Source organism: Panthera tigris, chromosome C1 (genome assembly GCF_018350195.1).
Source record: "Panthera tigris isolate Pti1 chromosome C1, P.tigris_Pti1_mat1.1, whole genome shotgun sequence".
NCBI lineage: Eukaryota > Metazoa > Chordata > Mammalia > Carnivora > Felidae > Panthera > Panthera tigris.
In genome coordinates, this window is record NC_056667.1 from 79931117 (window position 1) to 79948779 (window position 17663).

General features: G+C 45.3%; 1 protein-coding gene across 6 annotated transcripts in view; it reads left to right on the forward strand.

Moving 5' to 3' along the window:
* Nucleotides 1-17663, forward strand: part of SLC44A3 (solute carrier family 44 member 3) — a 107116-nt gene that overhangs the window by 26035 nt on the left and 63418 nt on the right. For all 6 annotated transcript variants that reach the window (XR_006221712.1, XR_006221710.1, XR_006221711.1 and 3 more), the window contains exons 6-9: nucleotides 5426-5586; nucleotides 7470-7559; nucleotides 8784-8908; nucleotides 13457-13643. Coding sequence is in view for 2 of the 6 variants with exons in the window: in XM_042997939.1 (XP_042853873.1) it covers nucleotides 5426-5586; nucleotides 7470-7559; nucleotides 8784-8908; nucleotides 13457-13643 (563 nt within the window). In the remaining 4 variants the exon portion in view is untranslated. The remainder of the gene's footprint in view (nucleotides 1-5425; nucleotides 5587-7469; nucleotides 7560-8783; nucleotides 8909-13456; nucleotides 13644-17663) is intronic.

The following is a 17663-nucleotide window of genomic DNA, read 5'->3' on the forward strand; positions in this document are numbered from 1 at the left end:
GTTTTTGTTTTTTTGGGATGTAAACACCCAGTAGTAGAGTTATTAGATCATATGGTAATTCTATTTTTAATTTTTTGAGGACCGTCTGTACTGTTTTCCCCAGTGGCTGCATCCATTTATATTCCCACCAACAGTGCAGTTTCCTTTTTCTTCACATCCTTGCCAACACTTGTTATTTCTTGTCTTTTTGATTCTAGCCATTCTGAAAGGGGTAAGGTCATATCTCACTGTGGTTTTGGTTTTCATTTCCCTGATGATTAGCGGTGTTGAGCATCTTTTCGTGGGTCTGTTGGCCATCTGTATGTCTTCTTTGGAAAAATGTTTATTCAGGTCTTCTGCCCATGTTTTAATTGGATTATTGGTTTTTTGGTGTTGAGTGGTAGAAGTTCTTTTTATATATTGGATATCAGCTGCCTATCAGATATATCATTTGCATATATCTTTTGCTATTCAGTAAGGGTTAGGGCTAGGGCTAGCAGGTTGCATTTTTGTTTTGTTGATGGTTTCCTTCACTGTACAAAAGCTTTTTATTTTGAGGTAGTTCCAATAGTTGATGTTTGCTTTTGTTCCCTTCCTTGAGAAGACATATCTAGAAAAATGTTGCTAAGGCCAATGTCAAAGAAATTACTGCCTATGTTTTGTTTTTTTTTTTTTTAATAGTTTTATGGTTTCAGGTCTTACATTTAGATCTTTAATCCATTTTGAGTTTAGTTTTGTTCATGGTATTAGAAAGTGGTCCGGTTTAATTCTTTTGCATATGGCTATTCAGTTTTCCCAGCACCATTTATTGAAGAGACCATCTTTTCCCTGCTGCATATTCTTCCCTCCTTTGTTCTAGATTGATTAACCATAAAAATATAGGTTTATTTCTTGGCTCTCTACTCTGTTCTATTGATCTGTGGGTCTGTTTTTGTGCCAGAACCATACTGTTTGGATTACTATAGCTTTGTAGTATATCTTGAAATCTAGGATTATGATACCTCTAGCTTTGTTCTTCTCTCTCAAGATAGCTTTGGATATTCAAGGTCTTTTGTGGTTCCATGCAAACTTTAGGATTATTTGTTCCAGTTCTGTGAAAAAAATGCTTTTGGTATTTTGATAGGGATTGCGCTGAATCTGTAGATTGCTTTGGGTAGTATGGACATTTTAACAGTATCAATTCTTCCAACCCATGAGCATGGAGTATCTTTCCATTTGTGTTGTCTTCAATTTCTTTCATCAGTGTTTTATACTTTCCAGAGATTAGGTCTTTCACTTCCTTGATTAGGTTAATTTCTTGGCATTTTACTTTTGTTTGGTGGAGTTGTGAATGATTCTTAATTTCTCTTGCTCCTACTTTCTGTCTCTTTAAATTTATTCAGTGGGACTAGTTTTTCTCTGTCCCTGAATGAAAACACAGCTCCCAAGACTGCTTTGGTTACTTTTAAGCAATAATTACTCAGTCACTTTAAGTTGTAATAGATACTTTCCATCCAGTAATTAAAATGTTCAGTCCAATATGATAGACTTTAGACTTGACTGACAGTTGAAACTTCTCCCTCCCCCAGCGTGGGCCAGGAGCAGATGGGAAGGCTTTGGCTAGGAAAGGGGGCTGCAGTCCTCTGCTCCATTCTCTTCTCTTCCTCATCTCTTTCTCTGCCAGTCCACTGAGACAGGCTTCTGACTCTCAGGCCTGGCACAGCAAAAGTGAGGAGGATTAAGAGGGAATAGGGGTGTTCTTATTTGACTGATACAAGTACCAGTTTTCTGGGTTTGGGAGATGTTCCAGCCAGCTTTCTTCCATAGAGACTTTTTGGATTCTTTGGAGATTTCCCGTCCCTGGGGCTCTCTCAGCTACAGTACTCTTTACATGGTCAAATGCATCTCTGCTCTGGCTGGTTATTTGCTAAGTCTTCCTTCATCCTGTGACATTAAGCAGCCACTTCCAGCTTCTTTCTGCTGAGAGCCCCACAATTTTCTATGTAGCTGTCTTGGACACCAAGCCTCCACTTCCCAGGGCTCAGACCTTAACCCATGGTGTCATCTGAGCCCTCTGAGTTTTCCAGGAAACCCTTCTCATCTGACTTGGGAGTGGTATCTCTCACCTTCTTTCCCTTGGGGCGGGGGGGGTGGCATGGATGGATTCATGTGAAAATTGTCTCTTTCAAAAAACAAAAAGTCTTTAGAATTTCTCTTTTACATGATTCAGTGTACTTACCAATGCCTGTAGAGAGTCAACTTTACTGTATCCAAATAAAAAATAAAATCAACCAAAATATCAAGAGTTCTCGGGGTAGAATGTAGACCATGACATATGAATTTAACTTAATACAAATATATGACATAACCTCACTGAAGGGGAAAGAGAGAAAAGGACCTGACCTAAGTACTTTGGAAAGCAGCTTTGTGACTAAATACTGTGAGCTGAAGACAAAAATAACTGTACATTAGCACCATGCTCTAGTTGGCAAGTTTGTTTGTCACAGGAGTACTAGTTAGCAATTCTGACAATACATATGAGGATTGAATATAAGAGGGCCCAGGATCAGTGACACCCCAGTAGCAATGAGCATACCTACTACCCAGATATTGGTTTCTAAATACCATTTTCCAAGGTATTGACTGATTTTAGGGCTTAGATAAGGAAAATAGTATGGCATAATCTTACAGAGCCAGAAAGTGAAAATGTTCTTCAGGAAACAAAAGGGTGTGTCAAAATTACCCAGGGCCAACATGAAGGACCTCCTAGTGGCCAAAGCTGGAATGATTTGAGCAACAGAATAAATAATGATCATACTAGATTATAACCTCAAGAGCAAAGTAAATATCCATGAGTCCACTGATAAATGACTGAATAAATAAATGGAAGGAGTGCACAAAGGAATAAATCTTTACAAAAGAATCCCGAATAATATTTGTAGATACGTCCTGCTTAACTTCCCTCCCCTTGAGAGTGGGCTGGGCTTAGTGACTCACTCCCAAAGAATATAGAATATATTCTGTAGACTATAGAATAGTAACATGCCAATGGAGAAACCTAGCAAATACCAGCCTCTTTAACCACGTGATCAAGGTTAACTTCATCAGTGATGTCATGTTGTTCTTCATGTTTCCCAGTGTGGTTCTATGGAAAGTGCATTTCACCTCCATGGTGTTCTTCTCCCAAACCCAAAAACAGCAGTCTAATTATGAGAAAACATGAGGGACATTGTACAGTGTGAGGGACAATTTACCAAATACCTGACCATGAATCTTCAAAAGTGTCAAGGTCACGGGAAACAAAGAAGGACTAAGAAACGGTCATAGACCGATGGAGACATGACAACTAAATGCAACGGGGCATCCTGGATTGGATCCTGGAAGAGCAAATAAAGGACATTAGTGGAAAATGGTAAAATCCAAATAAAGACTGTAGTTTAGTTAATAGTATAGTACCAATGCTAATTTCTGGATTTTCACAAATGTACTGTGGTTGTGTAAGATGTTAGGGGAAGGTGGGTGAGGTATACACAGGAACTCTCTGTAGCATCTTTGCAAGTTTTCTGTAACTCAAAAATTATTCCAAAATTATAAGCTTATTTTCTAAAACGTTCTTCTAATCTCCAACTCCCAACCCTTTTATACTCTCTGTGGAACATAGGGGTGGTAAGGACAAGCCACCTAGTTTTCTAAACAGTGTTTTTGGCAAGCCCAGAATGGTGGGGTCTGGCATCTCATTTTGGAGTATAATTTTTATTATCTTTGAGCTTCAACTATAGACTTCCATTTAAATTTCCTGTTATACTCACATATGTTTTTAAAAGTCTCTAGAACAATTTATAGAGGGGCACCTGGCTGGCTCCGCCAGCAAAGCATGCAGCTCTTGATCTCAGGGTTTTGAGTTTGAGCCCCACATTGGGCATACAGTTTACTTTAAAAAAAAGAGAGAGAAAAATTAGGATGATACACTAGATAAACCAAAACAACAGTTGCCTGTGAAGAAATAATTTTCCTTAAAGAGAAGAGACAGCCATTTCTCACAATTTATTCGTTCTATTGTACCTTCTGGAACTTGAGCCATGTGACTGTATTACACCTTCAAATATTTTAACTAGGGAAAAACTGCTTAGTTGTTTTACTCTTCTCTTGAATCACTATTCAGGGAGTCAGGAACTATTCCTGTAATGTTATGACTTACTGAGAAAGGTTCTTCTATGTTCTATGTTGTGTTCATTGAAAGTTCAGAAGCCATTTTTTCTTCATGATAATACAATATTGTTTGCATTTGGGTTCTCCCTTGTTTCATCTTCACACATTTCAAAAAATGCTTGGTTTTTAGCAATGTGTCTGATAATTTGATGCCTCTTGGGTTGGGATTATTTCCACTGTTGGGTGGCTCAGTCCGGTAAGTGTCCAACTTCAGATCAGGTCATGATCTCTTGGTTCATGACTTCAAGCCTGGTGTCAGACTCTGTGCTGATAGTTTGGAGCCTGGAGCCTGCTTCGGATTCTTTGTCTCCCTCTCTGTCTGCCCCTCCCCTGCTTTCTCTCTCTCTCTCTCTCTCTCTCTCTCTCTCTCTCTCTCTCTGTCTCTCTCTCTCAAAAATAAATAAACATTAAAAAAAAATTTTTAAGTCATTAGAATGGATATCCCTGAGCATTTTTAGGTTTCAGGAAGGGACCCCAAAAAGATCAGCTTTTTCATCTACCCAAGGCAGTTACCAACCACAGTTTTATTCATATATTCATTGCTCGCTATCCACTCTGTTCGTAGCAAGCCTCTCAAGCCTTATACACCTTCTCAAAGAGGACAGAATGGTAGTTTCATTGACCCAACTTCCAGTTAAACCAGCTCTTATCTCTACCAGTTCCTTAAATGCCATTCTTGTGTTGGAGTTGGTAGTTTGTATCCAAAAAGGGCCAAGACAGGAGAATCAGAAATGTCACTCTCCAAGTGTAGCGTTCCAGTTTCTCTGGGTCCCCATCATCATTCCCCACCCAGAGCATCAGCTAATTACTGTAGCAGAGCGTACAGAAAGAGCTTGCTTTCTTTTCATTTTTCTTTTCTTTCTTTCTTTCTCTTTCTTTCTTTCTTTCTTTCTTTCTTTCTTTCTTTCTTTCTATGTTTATTTATTTATTTTGAGGGAGAGAGAGAAAGCAAGCAGGGGAGGGGCAGATAGAATTCAAAGCAGGCTCCATGCTGTCAGTGCAGAGCCTGATGGGGGGCTCAATTGTATGAACCCTGAGATCATGACCTGAGTTGAAATCCAGAGTCAGACACTTAACCATCTGAGCCACCCAGGTGCCCCTTGCCTGGCTTTCCAAGGTGTATTCTGCAAACAGGATGCTAAACTTCTTTTTATTACTGCAGATCTTACGCTTTCTTGGTTGTTGAAATTTTTAAATAAGCATTTTTTAAGTTAACTAATTAAATAAATATCTTTGCCATTTCTTCTTTTCTTTTTAGCAAGTCTTTCCCCTTGTTTAACAGATGCGTCCCTCAAACACCTGAGTGCTATTCCTTGTTTGCATCTGTTTTGATAAATGATGTTGACACCCTCCATCAAATTCTAAGTGGAATAATGTCAGGAAGAGACACAATCCTTGGTCTGTGTATCCTCGCATTAGGTAACTTTAAATTGCTTTTCTTTCAGTGACTCTGCCAAAGTTTCTAGCACTTGTGTATGTTGTACGATGAGAATTAGCCTCTTAAAGATAAAAGTTCACATGTTTTCTTTATAAAGATTTTCAGTGTTTCAGGTTCAAGTGGGAGAGGGGACAATAAAATTAGGGAGACACCAGCTGGCTCTCTGCCAAGAGGCCTCACCGAGTGTGGGTTGTCTTAGCATAGTGGCCATGTTCCGGTACCTGGTCCTCAGCTCTGCATAAGGATGGATGTGCAAAGCATATTGCCAATTTGCTAACTGGCCATGAAAAGTACAACTGTCAGGGGGACCAGAAAGCCATGTCTTCTGGCCAGAATGCCCTCTCCCCATAGGCAAGCCAGGTTAGAAGGCCGCATGGGAGCAAGAGAAGGAGGCGTGTGTATCTGTGTTGAATAGCATCAGAAGGCAATGGCCTGAGGTAGCCAACCGCCTGCTTTGGGTTGTAGGCAGGTCAAGGCCTTGAGCTGTGACATGCCTCTTCTGGGCATTTCTGGGAGCAGCTACCCACTCTTGACCCTTTAACTTCCCATTTCAACTTGATGAGCCCCTTTAAGAGTTGACTTTCTCTTTGAACAAGTTGATACATTCTGCTGTGTGGGCAGTCGTAGTGGCCTGCTATCTACCCCTTCTCCAGGGGCTGCTTCCCAACCTTTTTGTTGAAAGGAATTCTTTGATCAGCCATGATTTTGCCAGTTTACTCATCAGATTTTCCCTAATTTCCTTACCAAAATGTTACTAATTCCTGAATACTTGGGAATACTTAACTCATCACCATTATGTAACTTCCGGACTTCTTAGGACCCAGATGTGCCAGGCATTGTGCTTACTTTACTTTACTCATTAAAGCCTTGTCAGAATCCTGTCACCATTTGTAGGAAGGGAAACTGAGGCATAGAGAGGTTAAGTACTTGGCCAAAGTCAGGCAGTGAGTAGAGTAGGTGGCAGAGCTGAGACCCAACCCAGATGTATCTGATCCTCAAATCCACATTCTTAACCACTACACCAAAGTGTCTGTAAGTAACGCTGATTTCTTTTTTTTTTTTTTTTTAATGTTTATTTTTGAGAGAGACAGAGCATGAGTGGGGAAGGGGCAGAGAGAGAGAGAGGGAGACACAGAATCCTAAGCAGCCTCCAGACTCTGAGCTATCAGCACAGAGCCCCACGCGGGGCTCGAACCCATAAACTGTGAGATCATGACCTGAGCCAAAGTTGGATGTTTAACCTACTGAGCCACCCAGGCTGCCCCAAGTAATACTGATCTCTTGTTTAGGAAAAATGTAAAATTATATATAAACTCACTGCAATACTTAACATAAGGTCATAAGCTTAAAACCCCAAATACTGGAAAATCATATGCAGATTTTTTTACACATACAGCTTACCATATAATTGGACCTTAAATTTTTCATTTCTAAAGGCATTAATTTTTCATATTTAATAAAAATTCCTGAGAACATTTAAAGTTAAAACTTTATATAAGCCCAATAAGAAGTAAAAAGAGTTAAGTGTGGTTAATAATAATAATAATAATAATAATAATGGTTTATTTGGACTTAAAAAAAACATTTTGGGTATTTGGGAATAAGACCTGATTTTAAAAAAAAATTAATAAAAGAAGAATTGGTAGGATTTCAGAAACTGGCTTACTGTAGCAGACTGAACTTATATATGCTTTAGAGAGTACCCTGTGTATGTCTTGTTATTTTTTTTAGTAGATGTTTAAGATATTTAGCGATTGAAGGAAATTCTCAGTCCTCCCTCCTCTGGGAGTCATTAAAGCCCTGCCATCATTACCTTCACACCTCGGTTGCTGTTGGGGTTTATATATTTTGCTTAATTTTTCAGCCTTGTCTTTGGCCATGATGTTCACCTTCTGGTTCATCACCACCCTTCTGGTTCACATTTTCATTGCACTGATTATTTCGGGACTGCTGTGTAAGTATTTCTACTTGATTGATTTCTTTTTGATTAAATGCAAAGCCTTTCCATTAAGTACAGAACTTACAAGTTGGCACTTTTGAGCTAAATGGGGCTCAGAGAGTCTCTCATCCAACCCCGTCATTTTACATATGAGAAAACTTGGGCCCAGAGAGGACAAAGGGAGTTGTTTGTGTTGCAGATATTAGCAAATTTGATGCCAATCTGTTGTCTCTGCTGCACTCGGCTGCTGCTTAGTCAGGCCTGCCAATCCAGAGTGGTCCTGGTGACCATAACAGACGACCATTAACAGATGACTCCAAGTCTTGTGGAAGCCTTTTAAAGAATGTCTTCTGAACTTCCACATCAACCATTGGTCTTGGGTCCCCACAGTTGTCATGCAAAGGCTCCAGTCTAAAAAGACTCAGGCCCTGAGCTGGGGAGGGTCCCAAAGAGCCTCTCCTGTACCTGCTAGTTCCCCTTTTGTGGCTGGAATGTGGGTCCATCCAAGAGTTATCAGGAAAGGAGGTCTGAGAGGTAGGGGCACACAGGAAGTTCAAGGCAGCAGCTATTTACCAACTGGCATGGGACATTTTAACTTTTAATAATCGATATGACTATAGAGTCTCATTCCCCTTAATCTGCCCTCAGCAACTTAGAGCCCTATGCCTCACAGGTGCACAGCGTGCCATGCTGGAGGACAGGCACCGCAGCTTGTGATGGACACTTTCCCACTTAGGACAAGTAAAGACGAACGTGACCTTCCTGTGGTGGTGCTGTAGGTGGCGTTGTAATGTTTAAACAGCGGTTGCAATATCGAGTGTCTACCCTGTCTTGTGACCGCCCAGCCGACCTCCAAGTTCCCTCAGGAGTTGGCACCAGTGGAGCTCACTGGGCAGGTCTAGACTTTGGACTCTAATGTTGTTCCCCTCACTGTCCTGTCCGTGCACTTTCCTCCCTGCTCACACCCATGCCCAGTGTGTAGTCTGGGCTGACAGGATGCACCTGTGTTCTAGCATCACCTTCCCGTGCCTCCCAAGGACAAGCAGCCACTGAGGGTCTGGGTGGTCCTTGGGGAGGCCACCCTGGCCCTGCCCAGCTCCTTCAGAGGGTCAGTTGTTACACATCAAGCCCCAGGCCCGTGGGACCCACTGCCGGAGCCAGGTCACCCAGTGCTGGGGGTTGGGGGAGGCGGTTATCCCATGCACATGTGCTGAGTTCCCCTGGTGTTTTGCCTTCTAGTTGTCTGTGGTGTCTTATGGTGGCTGTATTACGACTATACCCATGACCTCAGCATAGAATTGGACACAGAAAGGGAAAATATGAAGTGTTTGCTGGGGTTTGCTCTTGTATCTACAATAATCACGGTAAGAGACGCCCTTCCAGCAGGAGGTCAAGTAGCTTGCTAGAACTCTGAAATCCAAATAATTTAACCAAAAACAACTAGAATTTGGTTTTGTTGTTGTTGTTTTTTAATCTCAGAGTATGCATTACATAATAGTATGGTGAATACACATACATGTTTAGGACTTTCTCTCTTTTATTTGCAATACCTACATAGGGATAAATCAAAACCTTCCAAAAAACAGGAAAAAAGAAGGCCTTACCTTCTTTCCAAGTCATTTCTGCCAAGTCTCAGAGGTTAATTTCCTACCTGTGCTGATTTGTTTTCCTTGAATACAGTAGAACCATTTTTACCCCCAAGCAGCTATAAGGTGGACCCTGGAGGGGGGGCAGACTTACGACAGTTCCTCTTTCCTGTTTGTGAGCAGACTCCCCGGTCCAGCCAATGGATGCTCTGCTCCCTCCAGAGTGTGACAGCTCCCACTGCCCTTGAACACAGAGAGTCCTTTATTTCCAGACCTGCTGGCCACTGGGTTATTTTGGTTTTCAGAGAACCTGCCGCCACCTCTGTGAGCTCCCTAGATGAAAACAGGCACATGCGGAGTTATGGAGGCAGCAGATACTCGTTGTTGCGGGAGAGAGGTTGGCTGTTGCAAACCGTTGAGGTCACTCCCCAGGTGGCACTAAATGGGCTAGAATCACAAGGCCCTGGAGGGACTGTGGAGTTGATTTTAGGCAACCACGGCCATCCTTGCTTGTGCCTTGCTTGCTAACCGTTTTGTGGATGAGCCACAGCTAGGTTTTCCACAAGCCCTTTAATTCTTCCAGCAAACGCAGACTCTCTCACAACTCACTTCTCTCCTGAGGAGATCCTTCAGTTCCCCTATTTGGTGGTCTTCACATTTTCTCATTTCTAGTGAGGTTTCAGGTTTGTGTTCTTCACATAAACTGCATCTCGGGAAGCAAGTGTGTGATTAAGTAAAGCTTCTGATTTGTCCTGCCTCAGGCAGGGACCAAGCCCATAACTGCTCCAAGGGCCTGAAAAGGAGGCTGGAGAAAAAAGGAACCCCCTGTAACCCAGCCGGTGCTGAGCTGTTGGGCATGGAGGAGGGGGTGGGGAGCAGGGCTCCAAGCTGGGGGGGAGAGTGTACCTTCTCCCTTAGCCCTCCCCAGGGCTTCCTTTGTCTCCACACACTGAACTATTAACGGCCACCAGACACCAAAGTCAGGGGAAGTTCTCTTCACTAAGGTTGGTGAGAGGTGAGGCTGTGAAGGCTGTTTGCACCTGTGTCTGTGAGGACTGTTCAGGGGATGGTATAGAGGGTAGAAGCGAACCACAGCTCATACGCCATTGCTTTGGCACACCTATCACAGCTACTTACTGAGTTCCCACCACGTGCTGGCTGCTGGGTGGGCATGTCCTCACAAGAGCCCTAGATTGTTGATTGCTGTGTACTTGAGTCCCTATCATACACTGGGCCATGCACTAGCCAACAGAGCTAGCAAGATACAATACACAGATAGCACCTGCCCCATGACTAGATAAATTACAGAGCAAGCAATGTCATGACCTGGTGCACAGGGAAAGATTCCAGCCTTTGCGGTCTGAGGCGGACGTCCCAGCCCATGGCCCACTACCCACTGTGTGACCTCACAGAATTGTCTTGGCCTTAGGCTTGGCTCTCCTCATCTGTTGAATGGGAATATTCCTACAAGATTCCCCTAGGGCCACGGACTTCCCTCCTCCCTGGGGAGCATCTGCCATGGAAACTCAGCATTCCCACAGAGAGCCACCCCTCATGCTCCCTGACAGGGGACTCAGGGCTAGGAAGCTGGGCTGGCTATGGGGCAAGAGAAAACCACTTTCCACCTGCTCCTTCCCCTGCCAGCCCAGCTTGGCTCCCACAGACCCCTGCACAAGATGAGGGAAAGAGGTCAGGGAGAGAACGTCATACTGTGTCCCCTAGTCAGGTACCACTCCCTGTCCTCAGTGCTGGTATCCAAGAGGAAAGAGGTGTTAGCAGCTGCTCTCCTTCTCCCTCACTCCGCCTTTCTTACCCCACTTTTCCAGAGAAGCAAAAGAGGGAAACAGCATTAGCAAGAGGGGAATAGAATCAGGAGAAAGGTCACCTCCTTCAACCCTCATCCTTCTTGCTCACATGGGAGCCCCATCTCACTTCTTCCCTGACCTGTATGTTGGAGCCCAACAGAGACCCTGAAAGTCTCATCTAGTGAAGATTTCCCAGAGAGATCCTTGTCTGCTACCAGGACACTTGGCTGGGATATGTTCCTGTCTCCTGAGTTCCCAGAAGCTGCCTCACAAGTCAACTAGAAAACATGGTTCAGGGAAGATGGGGGCTGCCTATGAATATTATTTAAATAGTTTTGTTATAAGCGCTAGCAGCAATGGAGAAAAGAGGGTAAATGGCCTTAAATGCACACCTCAGGGCGTCAGCCTAGGAGCACAGGCTGAAGGGCAGCTCCCTGCAGCTTAGAGCCCAGATGAGTGAAGTCAGGACGTGGCCCCCATGGTAAGTTAGCCCTGCTGCTCAGCCCAGCCTGGCCCACACCCCCGGCACCATCCCCGGTAGGTAATGCTGATCCCTGCTGAAAGTTGACTCTACGCTTCTAGTGAGCATCCTTGCAGTGTACTTAGAGTGTGAGAGGAGTATTTTATGCATATATATAACTTGTAAAACACACATGCATTTAAATATACATATGTTAGCTTTCCACTCAGGAGCTAGAAGCCAAGTTTATTTGCCTGAAGATCATATCATTTTGCTTTATGAATATTTTAAGTGAAACAAAAAAGGTTCCTCTTTTTTGTTGATTGTGGTAGGCATCAAGAATGCAGAGTTGGAAATTCCTGCTTAGCCTTTACCACTTACAGGGGTCCGGACATCTTCCCCAGTTCCTCCAGACACCCATGACTGGGTCGGGAGGCTCTGCTCCCATTTTATCCCACCTTCCTTCAACTTTCTTCCACTGGATTGTAAGATCCTTTGGGCCAGGAATGCCCCAGCCCAGCTGGGGGAGAAAGGGTATCTAAGGCTAAAGGAGAAAGGGTATCTTGTTATGAACACAAGAGGGAGCTGTGGAGGTTCCCTTGGCAGAAGGCTGAGAGGCAGATACAGGAGGGGCCATGCCAGGAAGTTCCTTATCTGTAGTGATAATGACCTTGATCTTTATCCAGAAGCACAGGGGAACCATGGAGGAATTTTGAGCTGGGAGGTGACATCATTGATTCTACTCTTTACAAAGACCCCTTTAGCTGTGGGTTAGAGGAGGGAAAGGGGTAGGGGTTGGGGACCAGTGGAATTAAAGACAGAGGCTAAGGAGGTGGCTATTTGGGTGCAGATAATTGATAAGACCTGAGATAATTGATAAACTTGGGAAGAGAGGGGAGGTTAGACTGAGATATCTGTCAGGAAACTGAATGCAGGCGATGGGGATTGTGCCCTGCACTGGGCCAGTTCTTGACAGTAAGGGACGGCTCTGCTCTCAGCGAGCTTAATCTAATGAGAAAGTCAGATGAGTAAACATTTGCCGTATAAATTCTGAGTGCTACAATTCGTATGTTTGGGATAATATGGAAGCACACAAGAGGGGAACCATCCTTACTCTTGGAGAGGCCAGAAAAATTAGGGCCACTGGAATAGGAAATATAGAAGAAGGAGAAGATTCTTCTATGAAGATAATGAACTTGGTTCAGGATGGGATGAATTTGAGACACTGTATGACGTCCACGGCCTGGCCGGTAACTGATGTGCTTACTCATTCATCTAGCACCTAGAGAGAGGTGAGGCTGGAGGTTCTTCTTTGAAGGTTATCAGCCTCTAGGAAGGACGCTAAGACCACAAAGGAAAAGGAGTCCAAAGACTGTAGAAACAATAAGAGGTAGGAGGAGAGCCAGAAGAAAGAACAATCACAGAGGTCAAGAGAGGAGACCGTTTTAAGAAAAGAGGAATGGGCAGAGATTCACATGCCGTGCTCTAGGTTAGGTTGCGGGAGTATGGGTGGCAGGTGGAGACTAGTCAGTGCCGATGCTTGTGTGTGAAGAGCATGAGGAGATGGCAATGACTGGGCTGGGATGTGGGGGTGAAGGGTGATTTCTTTCTTTAGTAAGAAATTTATATGGAGGGAGGCCAAAACCAGCAGAGAAGAAGGCACAGAAGGTTGCTTTGAGGCATAACCACTGTCCTTTCCCTCATACTTACATCCCTTGCCTTTTGCAGTCTTCGAGCATTCTCTGAGTATCTTGCGTATTGTGGGGAGGAGGTGAGAGATAGAAGACAGTTCTCTGACCCTAGAGGACTTTCTTTGCATTTTCTCTTGTTCTCTGACAGGGACTGTGTCTCGTTCATGGTTACAGCTGCAGGATCTAGCACAGGGGCCAACACATAATAGACGCCCACTGAGGATGTGAATATTTTTCTGTTTAATATAATAAAAGTGTGAGTAGCTATCTTAAAGGAGCTGTTGGCTGACACGTCAGTAAAATATTAAGGTTTGCTTTAAGCCTTTCTCTTATTATTTTGAGTAATTTGCTCTAACCCCTTATTCTCCAGGCAGTTCTGCTCAGCTTGATTTTTGTCTTCAGAAAAAGAATAAAATTGACAGTCGAACTTTTCCAAGTCATTAATAAAGCCATCAGCAACTCTCCATTCCTGCTGTTCCAACCACTATGGACTTTTGCCATCCTCATTTTCTTCTGGGTCCTCTGGGTGGCCGTGCTGCTGAGCCTGGGAACTGCAGGTAAGGGTAAAGGGTTCCATCGCCTTTGAGTTGTGCGTGGAAGATCCTGCCATTTTGGAACCATTGACCTGTTTTGTAGGGACCGAGCCTCCAGTGGAACTGGAGGTGTCTGATGACAGCAGTGATGGTGCCAGGGGCTCTGTCGTGGGGGGAGCAGGAAAATCCTTTTCCTTTTTTATACTGGCTTTAAAGAAGCTGAGTGTGTTTCTCGAGAGAGCAAATTCAGTAAGGACTAAAAGAGCTTTGAAAAAACTACAACATGGACAAAAGCCTCTAGAAAGAGTATTAGCAGCGCACCCGGGTGGCTCGGTCGGTTGAGCATCCGATTTTAGCTCAGGTCATGATCTCATGGTTTGTGGGTTCGAGTCCCCCATCGGGCTCACTACTGTCAGCCTGTCAGTGCAGAGCCCGCTTTGGACCCTCTGTCCCTCTCTCTGTCTCTGCCTCTCCCCAGCTTACACTTTTCTCTCTCAAAAAAATAAACAGTAAAAAAAAAAAAAAAGTTTATGGAAACAATACTGTCAAATGTCTCTGGATTTAAATTTTGTCCAAGGTAATCTGCCAACTCCTCTCAATTCGGGCAATCAAGAAGGGCCCAGGAAAGGCCGTGTTAAGAGTCTGGCGTGCTCAGCGGAGCCAGCGTAAGTTTAAAACAAGTGCAGATGGACGTTCACATTGCTTAGGTCCTGAGAAGACAATACTGAATCCTCCACCTTCCTGTTATATCTGTACGATGGTTTTCCACCACGGGCATTCCTCAGAGTCAGCTAAGGTGCTTTATTAAAATACAGTTGCCTGGGCCCTGTCCTCAGAGATGCTGATTCATTTGGTTTGAGGTAGGGCAAACTATGTATTTTTGAAGCCCCATAACAGAGCAAAGAAAGGCTGTGTAAAATGTCTGAAATGAGGTAAGGAGCTTTGTCAGAATATATATCACCCCCTCATGGAGAAAGTCTTGCTGTGGGGGAAAAGAAGTCACCAGAAGGAAACGATGGGCTTAGTCAAGCAGTAGGTCTGTGTTCTGGCTCAAGCTCCACATCTCACTGTGGGCTAGTAACAAACAGTGTGAGGACACGCAGCTAGGCTCCCAGGCACGTGTCGAGCGGCCCTGTTCTGGATCGTCTCTGACTCCCGTGTTTGATTTGGATAAGGCCCACATCCACACTACGATGGGAGTACGAAAGAGTAAGTTGCTTTCTGGGACTGTCACCAGACAGATAAGAGCCACAGCAGATGTCAAATCAATAAGGCTAATGTAACTCCTTACCGTTTTATCAAGTTTATTTGGTCCCCTGTCAGCTCTGGTCAACTATGTGAGAACTGCTGTGTCGTAGATTCTTAGGAAATTGGGGTCTCCTCTCCGTCCTCTGGAGTAGAAGGCTCATTGGAGATGGCTTCGAGATTGTCAGCAGGCTCCCTGGGAGACACAGCCCACACTTCCAGCCTCAGACGCGCTTGGGAGCAATCTCTTCTGTTGCTCTCTAGAAGCTTTCTGAAGACCTGCAGTGAACTCAGAAATATTATCCATGAAGAATCCTTGGTTAACCAGATACATGACTGTAATCAATCAGGATGAGTTTGGGAGTAACAAAAGACTAAAAAAAAGCAGTGAATTAAATAAGATATAAGGTAATTTCTCTCTTACATAAATGAAGTTCGCAAGGAGGAGGCACCGTGCTAACATGGTCCTGTAGAGGTCAAGGTCCTGGGCACTGTCCTTCTTCCATTTCATTTCAGCACCTTGTGGCTGACATCCTCTACCACTGGCTTCCATCTAGTAGCTGAAGCGGACACTCAGGCTCCAACCATGTCATTCCAGCCCTTAGGAAGGTGGCGGAGAGGAAGGTGAACATGCCCTCTGCCCCCGCTCCCCAATTCCCCAAGTCAGGCCCTCACTTCCACCCCCTTGGCCACATCCTAGTTACCAGGCAACACCTACCTGCAGGGGAGGGACGGGAGATGCGGTGTCATTGGGGGCAGCCATGCGCAGTGCAAAAATTAGAAGTTCTGTTGCCAAGGAAGAGGGAAGAACAGATGTTGTGGGGCAATTGGAAGTCTCAGCTGAGGGCAACACTGAACAATTCCAGTTTGCCCACATGAGGTCGTCTCAGTCCTGGTCAGAAAGGCGGGCAGTGGCCTTGGTACGTGCAGAAAACAAGCATTTGTTGGAAAGGGCCCAAATTCCTGGCTCGGGATTAAGACCTTTCTTATGTCCTCTGTGTTAAGCAGTGCAGTCCCCCTTTGTCGTACGCGCTGTTCTGCTCCAGTTATGGGTAAGGGAATTGAGGAAGGTCACACAGCTAGAAGTGCGAGGCTCTCTCTGGCTCCGGAGCCCTAGGAAGGGACCCGTGCTCTCTCCACCATCTCACATTTCCCGTGGCTGCTGGGACACAGAATGGGCCTCCTCAGTTTTCTGTCAAGTCAAAGCAGTATCGTGACCACAGCAGCTGGCTGGCGGATGTGGCCTGTGCCCATAATGGTGTGTTTGGGGTCTGTGGTTACAGGACAACATGGCAGGGCCAGAGGTCAAAGCCAATTTGGGCTGGGAGGGAAGGGTGACAGGGGGTGGCACACTGGGTGTTGGACTGTAGTACGTGAACCCCTACCCTAAAAAATCACCAAAAAAGGGTGAGGTCGTGGGAAATATGGCTCATGACCAGGGAAGGAACTTCGTTCCTCCTCCAGCCTCTAGGGCACAGCCACCCACCCCACTGTTCCTTGTCGGCTGTGAGCGTGGCTGAAGGAAATTGTCCCCATGTTATCCCATAATACTTTGAGGTGGGGCACATTCATTTGTTCTTGCTTTGATTCATTAGGGTTAGGGGAGCGTCTCGGGGCCGAGGCCCTGGGCAAGGCCCTAGGGAGGAATGGTGGTCTCTCCTCACAGCACTTAGAGTTGAGTAGGACACAGTGACAATTAGACATGTGCTCATGGTGAAAATAGGAGAAATTTGGGGAAGCTCCAAGAGCGGCAGAACGGGGCCCTAACCCACTTTGGGAGTCAGGGAGGGCTTCTCAGAGGACGGGCTAGAAGTTGCCAGATCAGAAAATGCAGAAAGAAGCCAGAGGGGATTCGACAGGGGTCACAGGCAAGCACCAGGAGAGGACAAGGAGAGAGCCAGTCCTGGGATTGAGGTGCAGCTGGAAGGAACAAGCCCAGGGCTGCCTTGGGAGTGAGCTGCCAGCGTGGTGCCCCTTCAGCTCCCCGTTAGGCCCAAGTTGGGCCCAGGACTTAGGGGGCATGAAGTAGCCTCTGCCCCAGGACTGAGAACAGGAGAGGCAGGGAGCCAGGAAGGTGATTCCATGGGGCCAAAGGGAGCGCCTCAGAGGCCATGTGCTGAAGTGCAGCCATTCCCTGTCAGCGGAAGGAGGAAACCAGGCAAGAGGGTGAGGAGCAGAAGGGCAGGAAAAGCTGGGTCCCCGGGGCCTGACCTAGGCCAGTGAGCTAACTGATCTTCCCTTTACAGGAGAGAAGGGATCACACAGAGCTGTAGCCTTCCCTCTGCCCTGGGCTCGGGCATCGTAAAAAAAAAAAAACAAAACAAAAAACACAGACTGCTGTCCCCTCAGGCCACCTGACTCTCCACTCACCTGTGGGCTGAACCAGGTGCACAGAACTCCTTTGTTCTCAAAGGCCTTTTCACTCGGTGCCAAGCCACCACTCTGGGTGTGGGCGGGTCATTTCTTTGCCTCATGTCATTTTGACCTCTGGGAGATGCCCTGGCCACGCTTGTGGGAGGCTGGGGGCTGCCCTCAGAGCTTGTGAAAAGAAGCCAAGTGATGTGGGTGGTCAGAGATGGCTACGCAGCGCCTGACGGTTTCACTTCACGTCCCCTCAGGCAGTTACAGGATCCTCCAGTTCTTCAGTGCTGTGGCAGTGTCCACAGTGGGTAATGTCGTGTCAGATGGTTGAAGAAACTAATATTTTAATGTGTAGAAAAGAAAAAAAAATACAGAAAGAGTGAACTGGGGGTTTTTTTGTCCAGATGAGCAATTTCTCCAGTGACTATAAATCAGCCT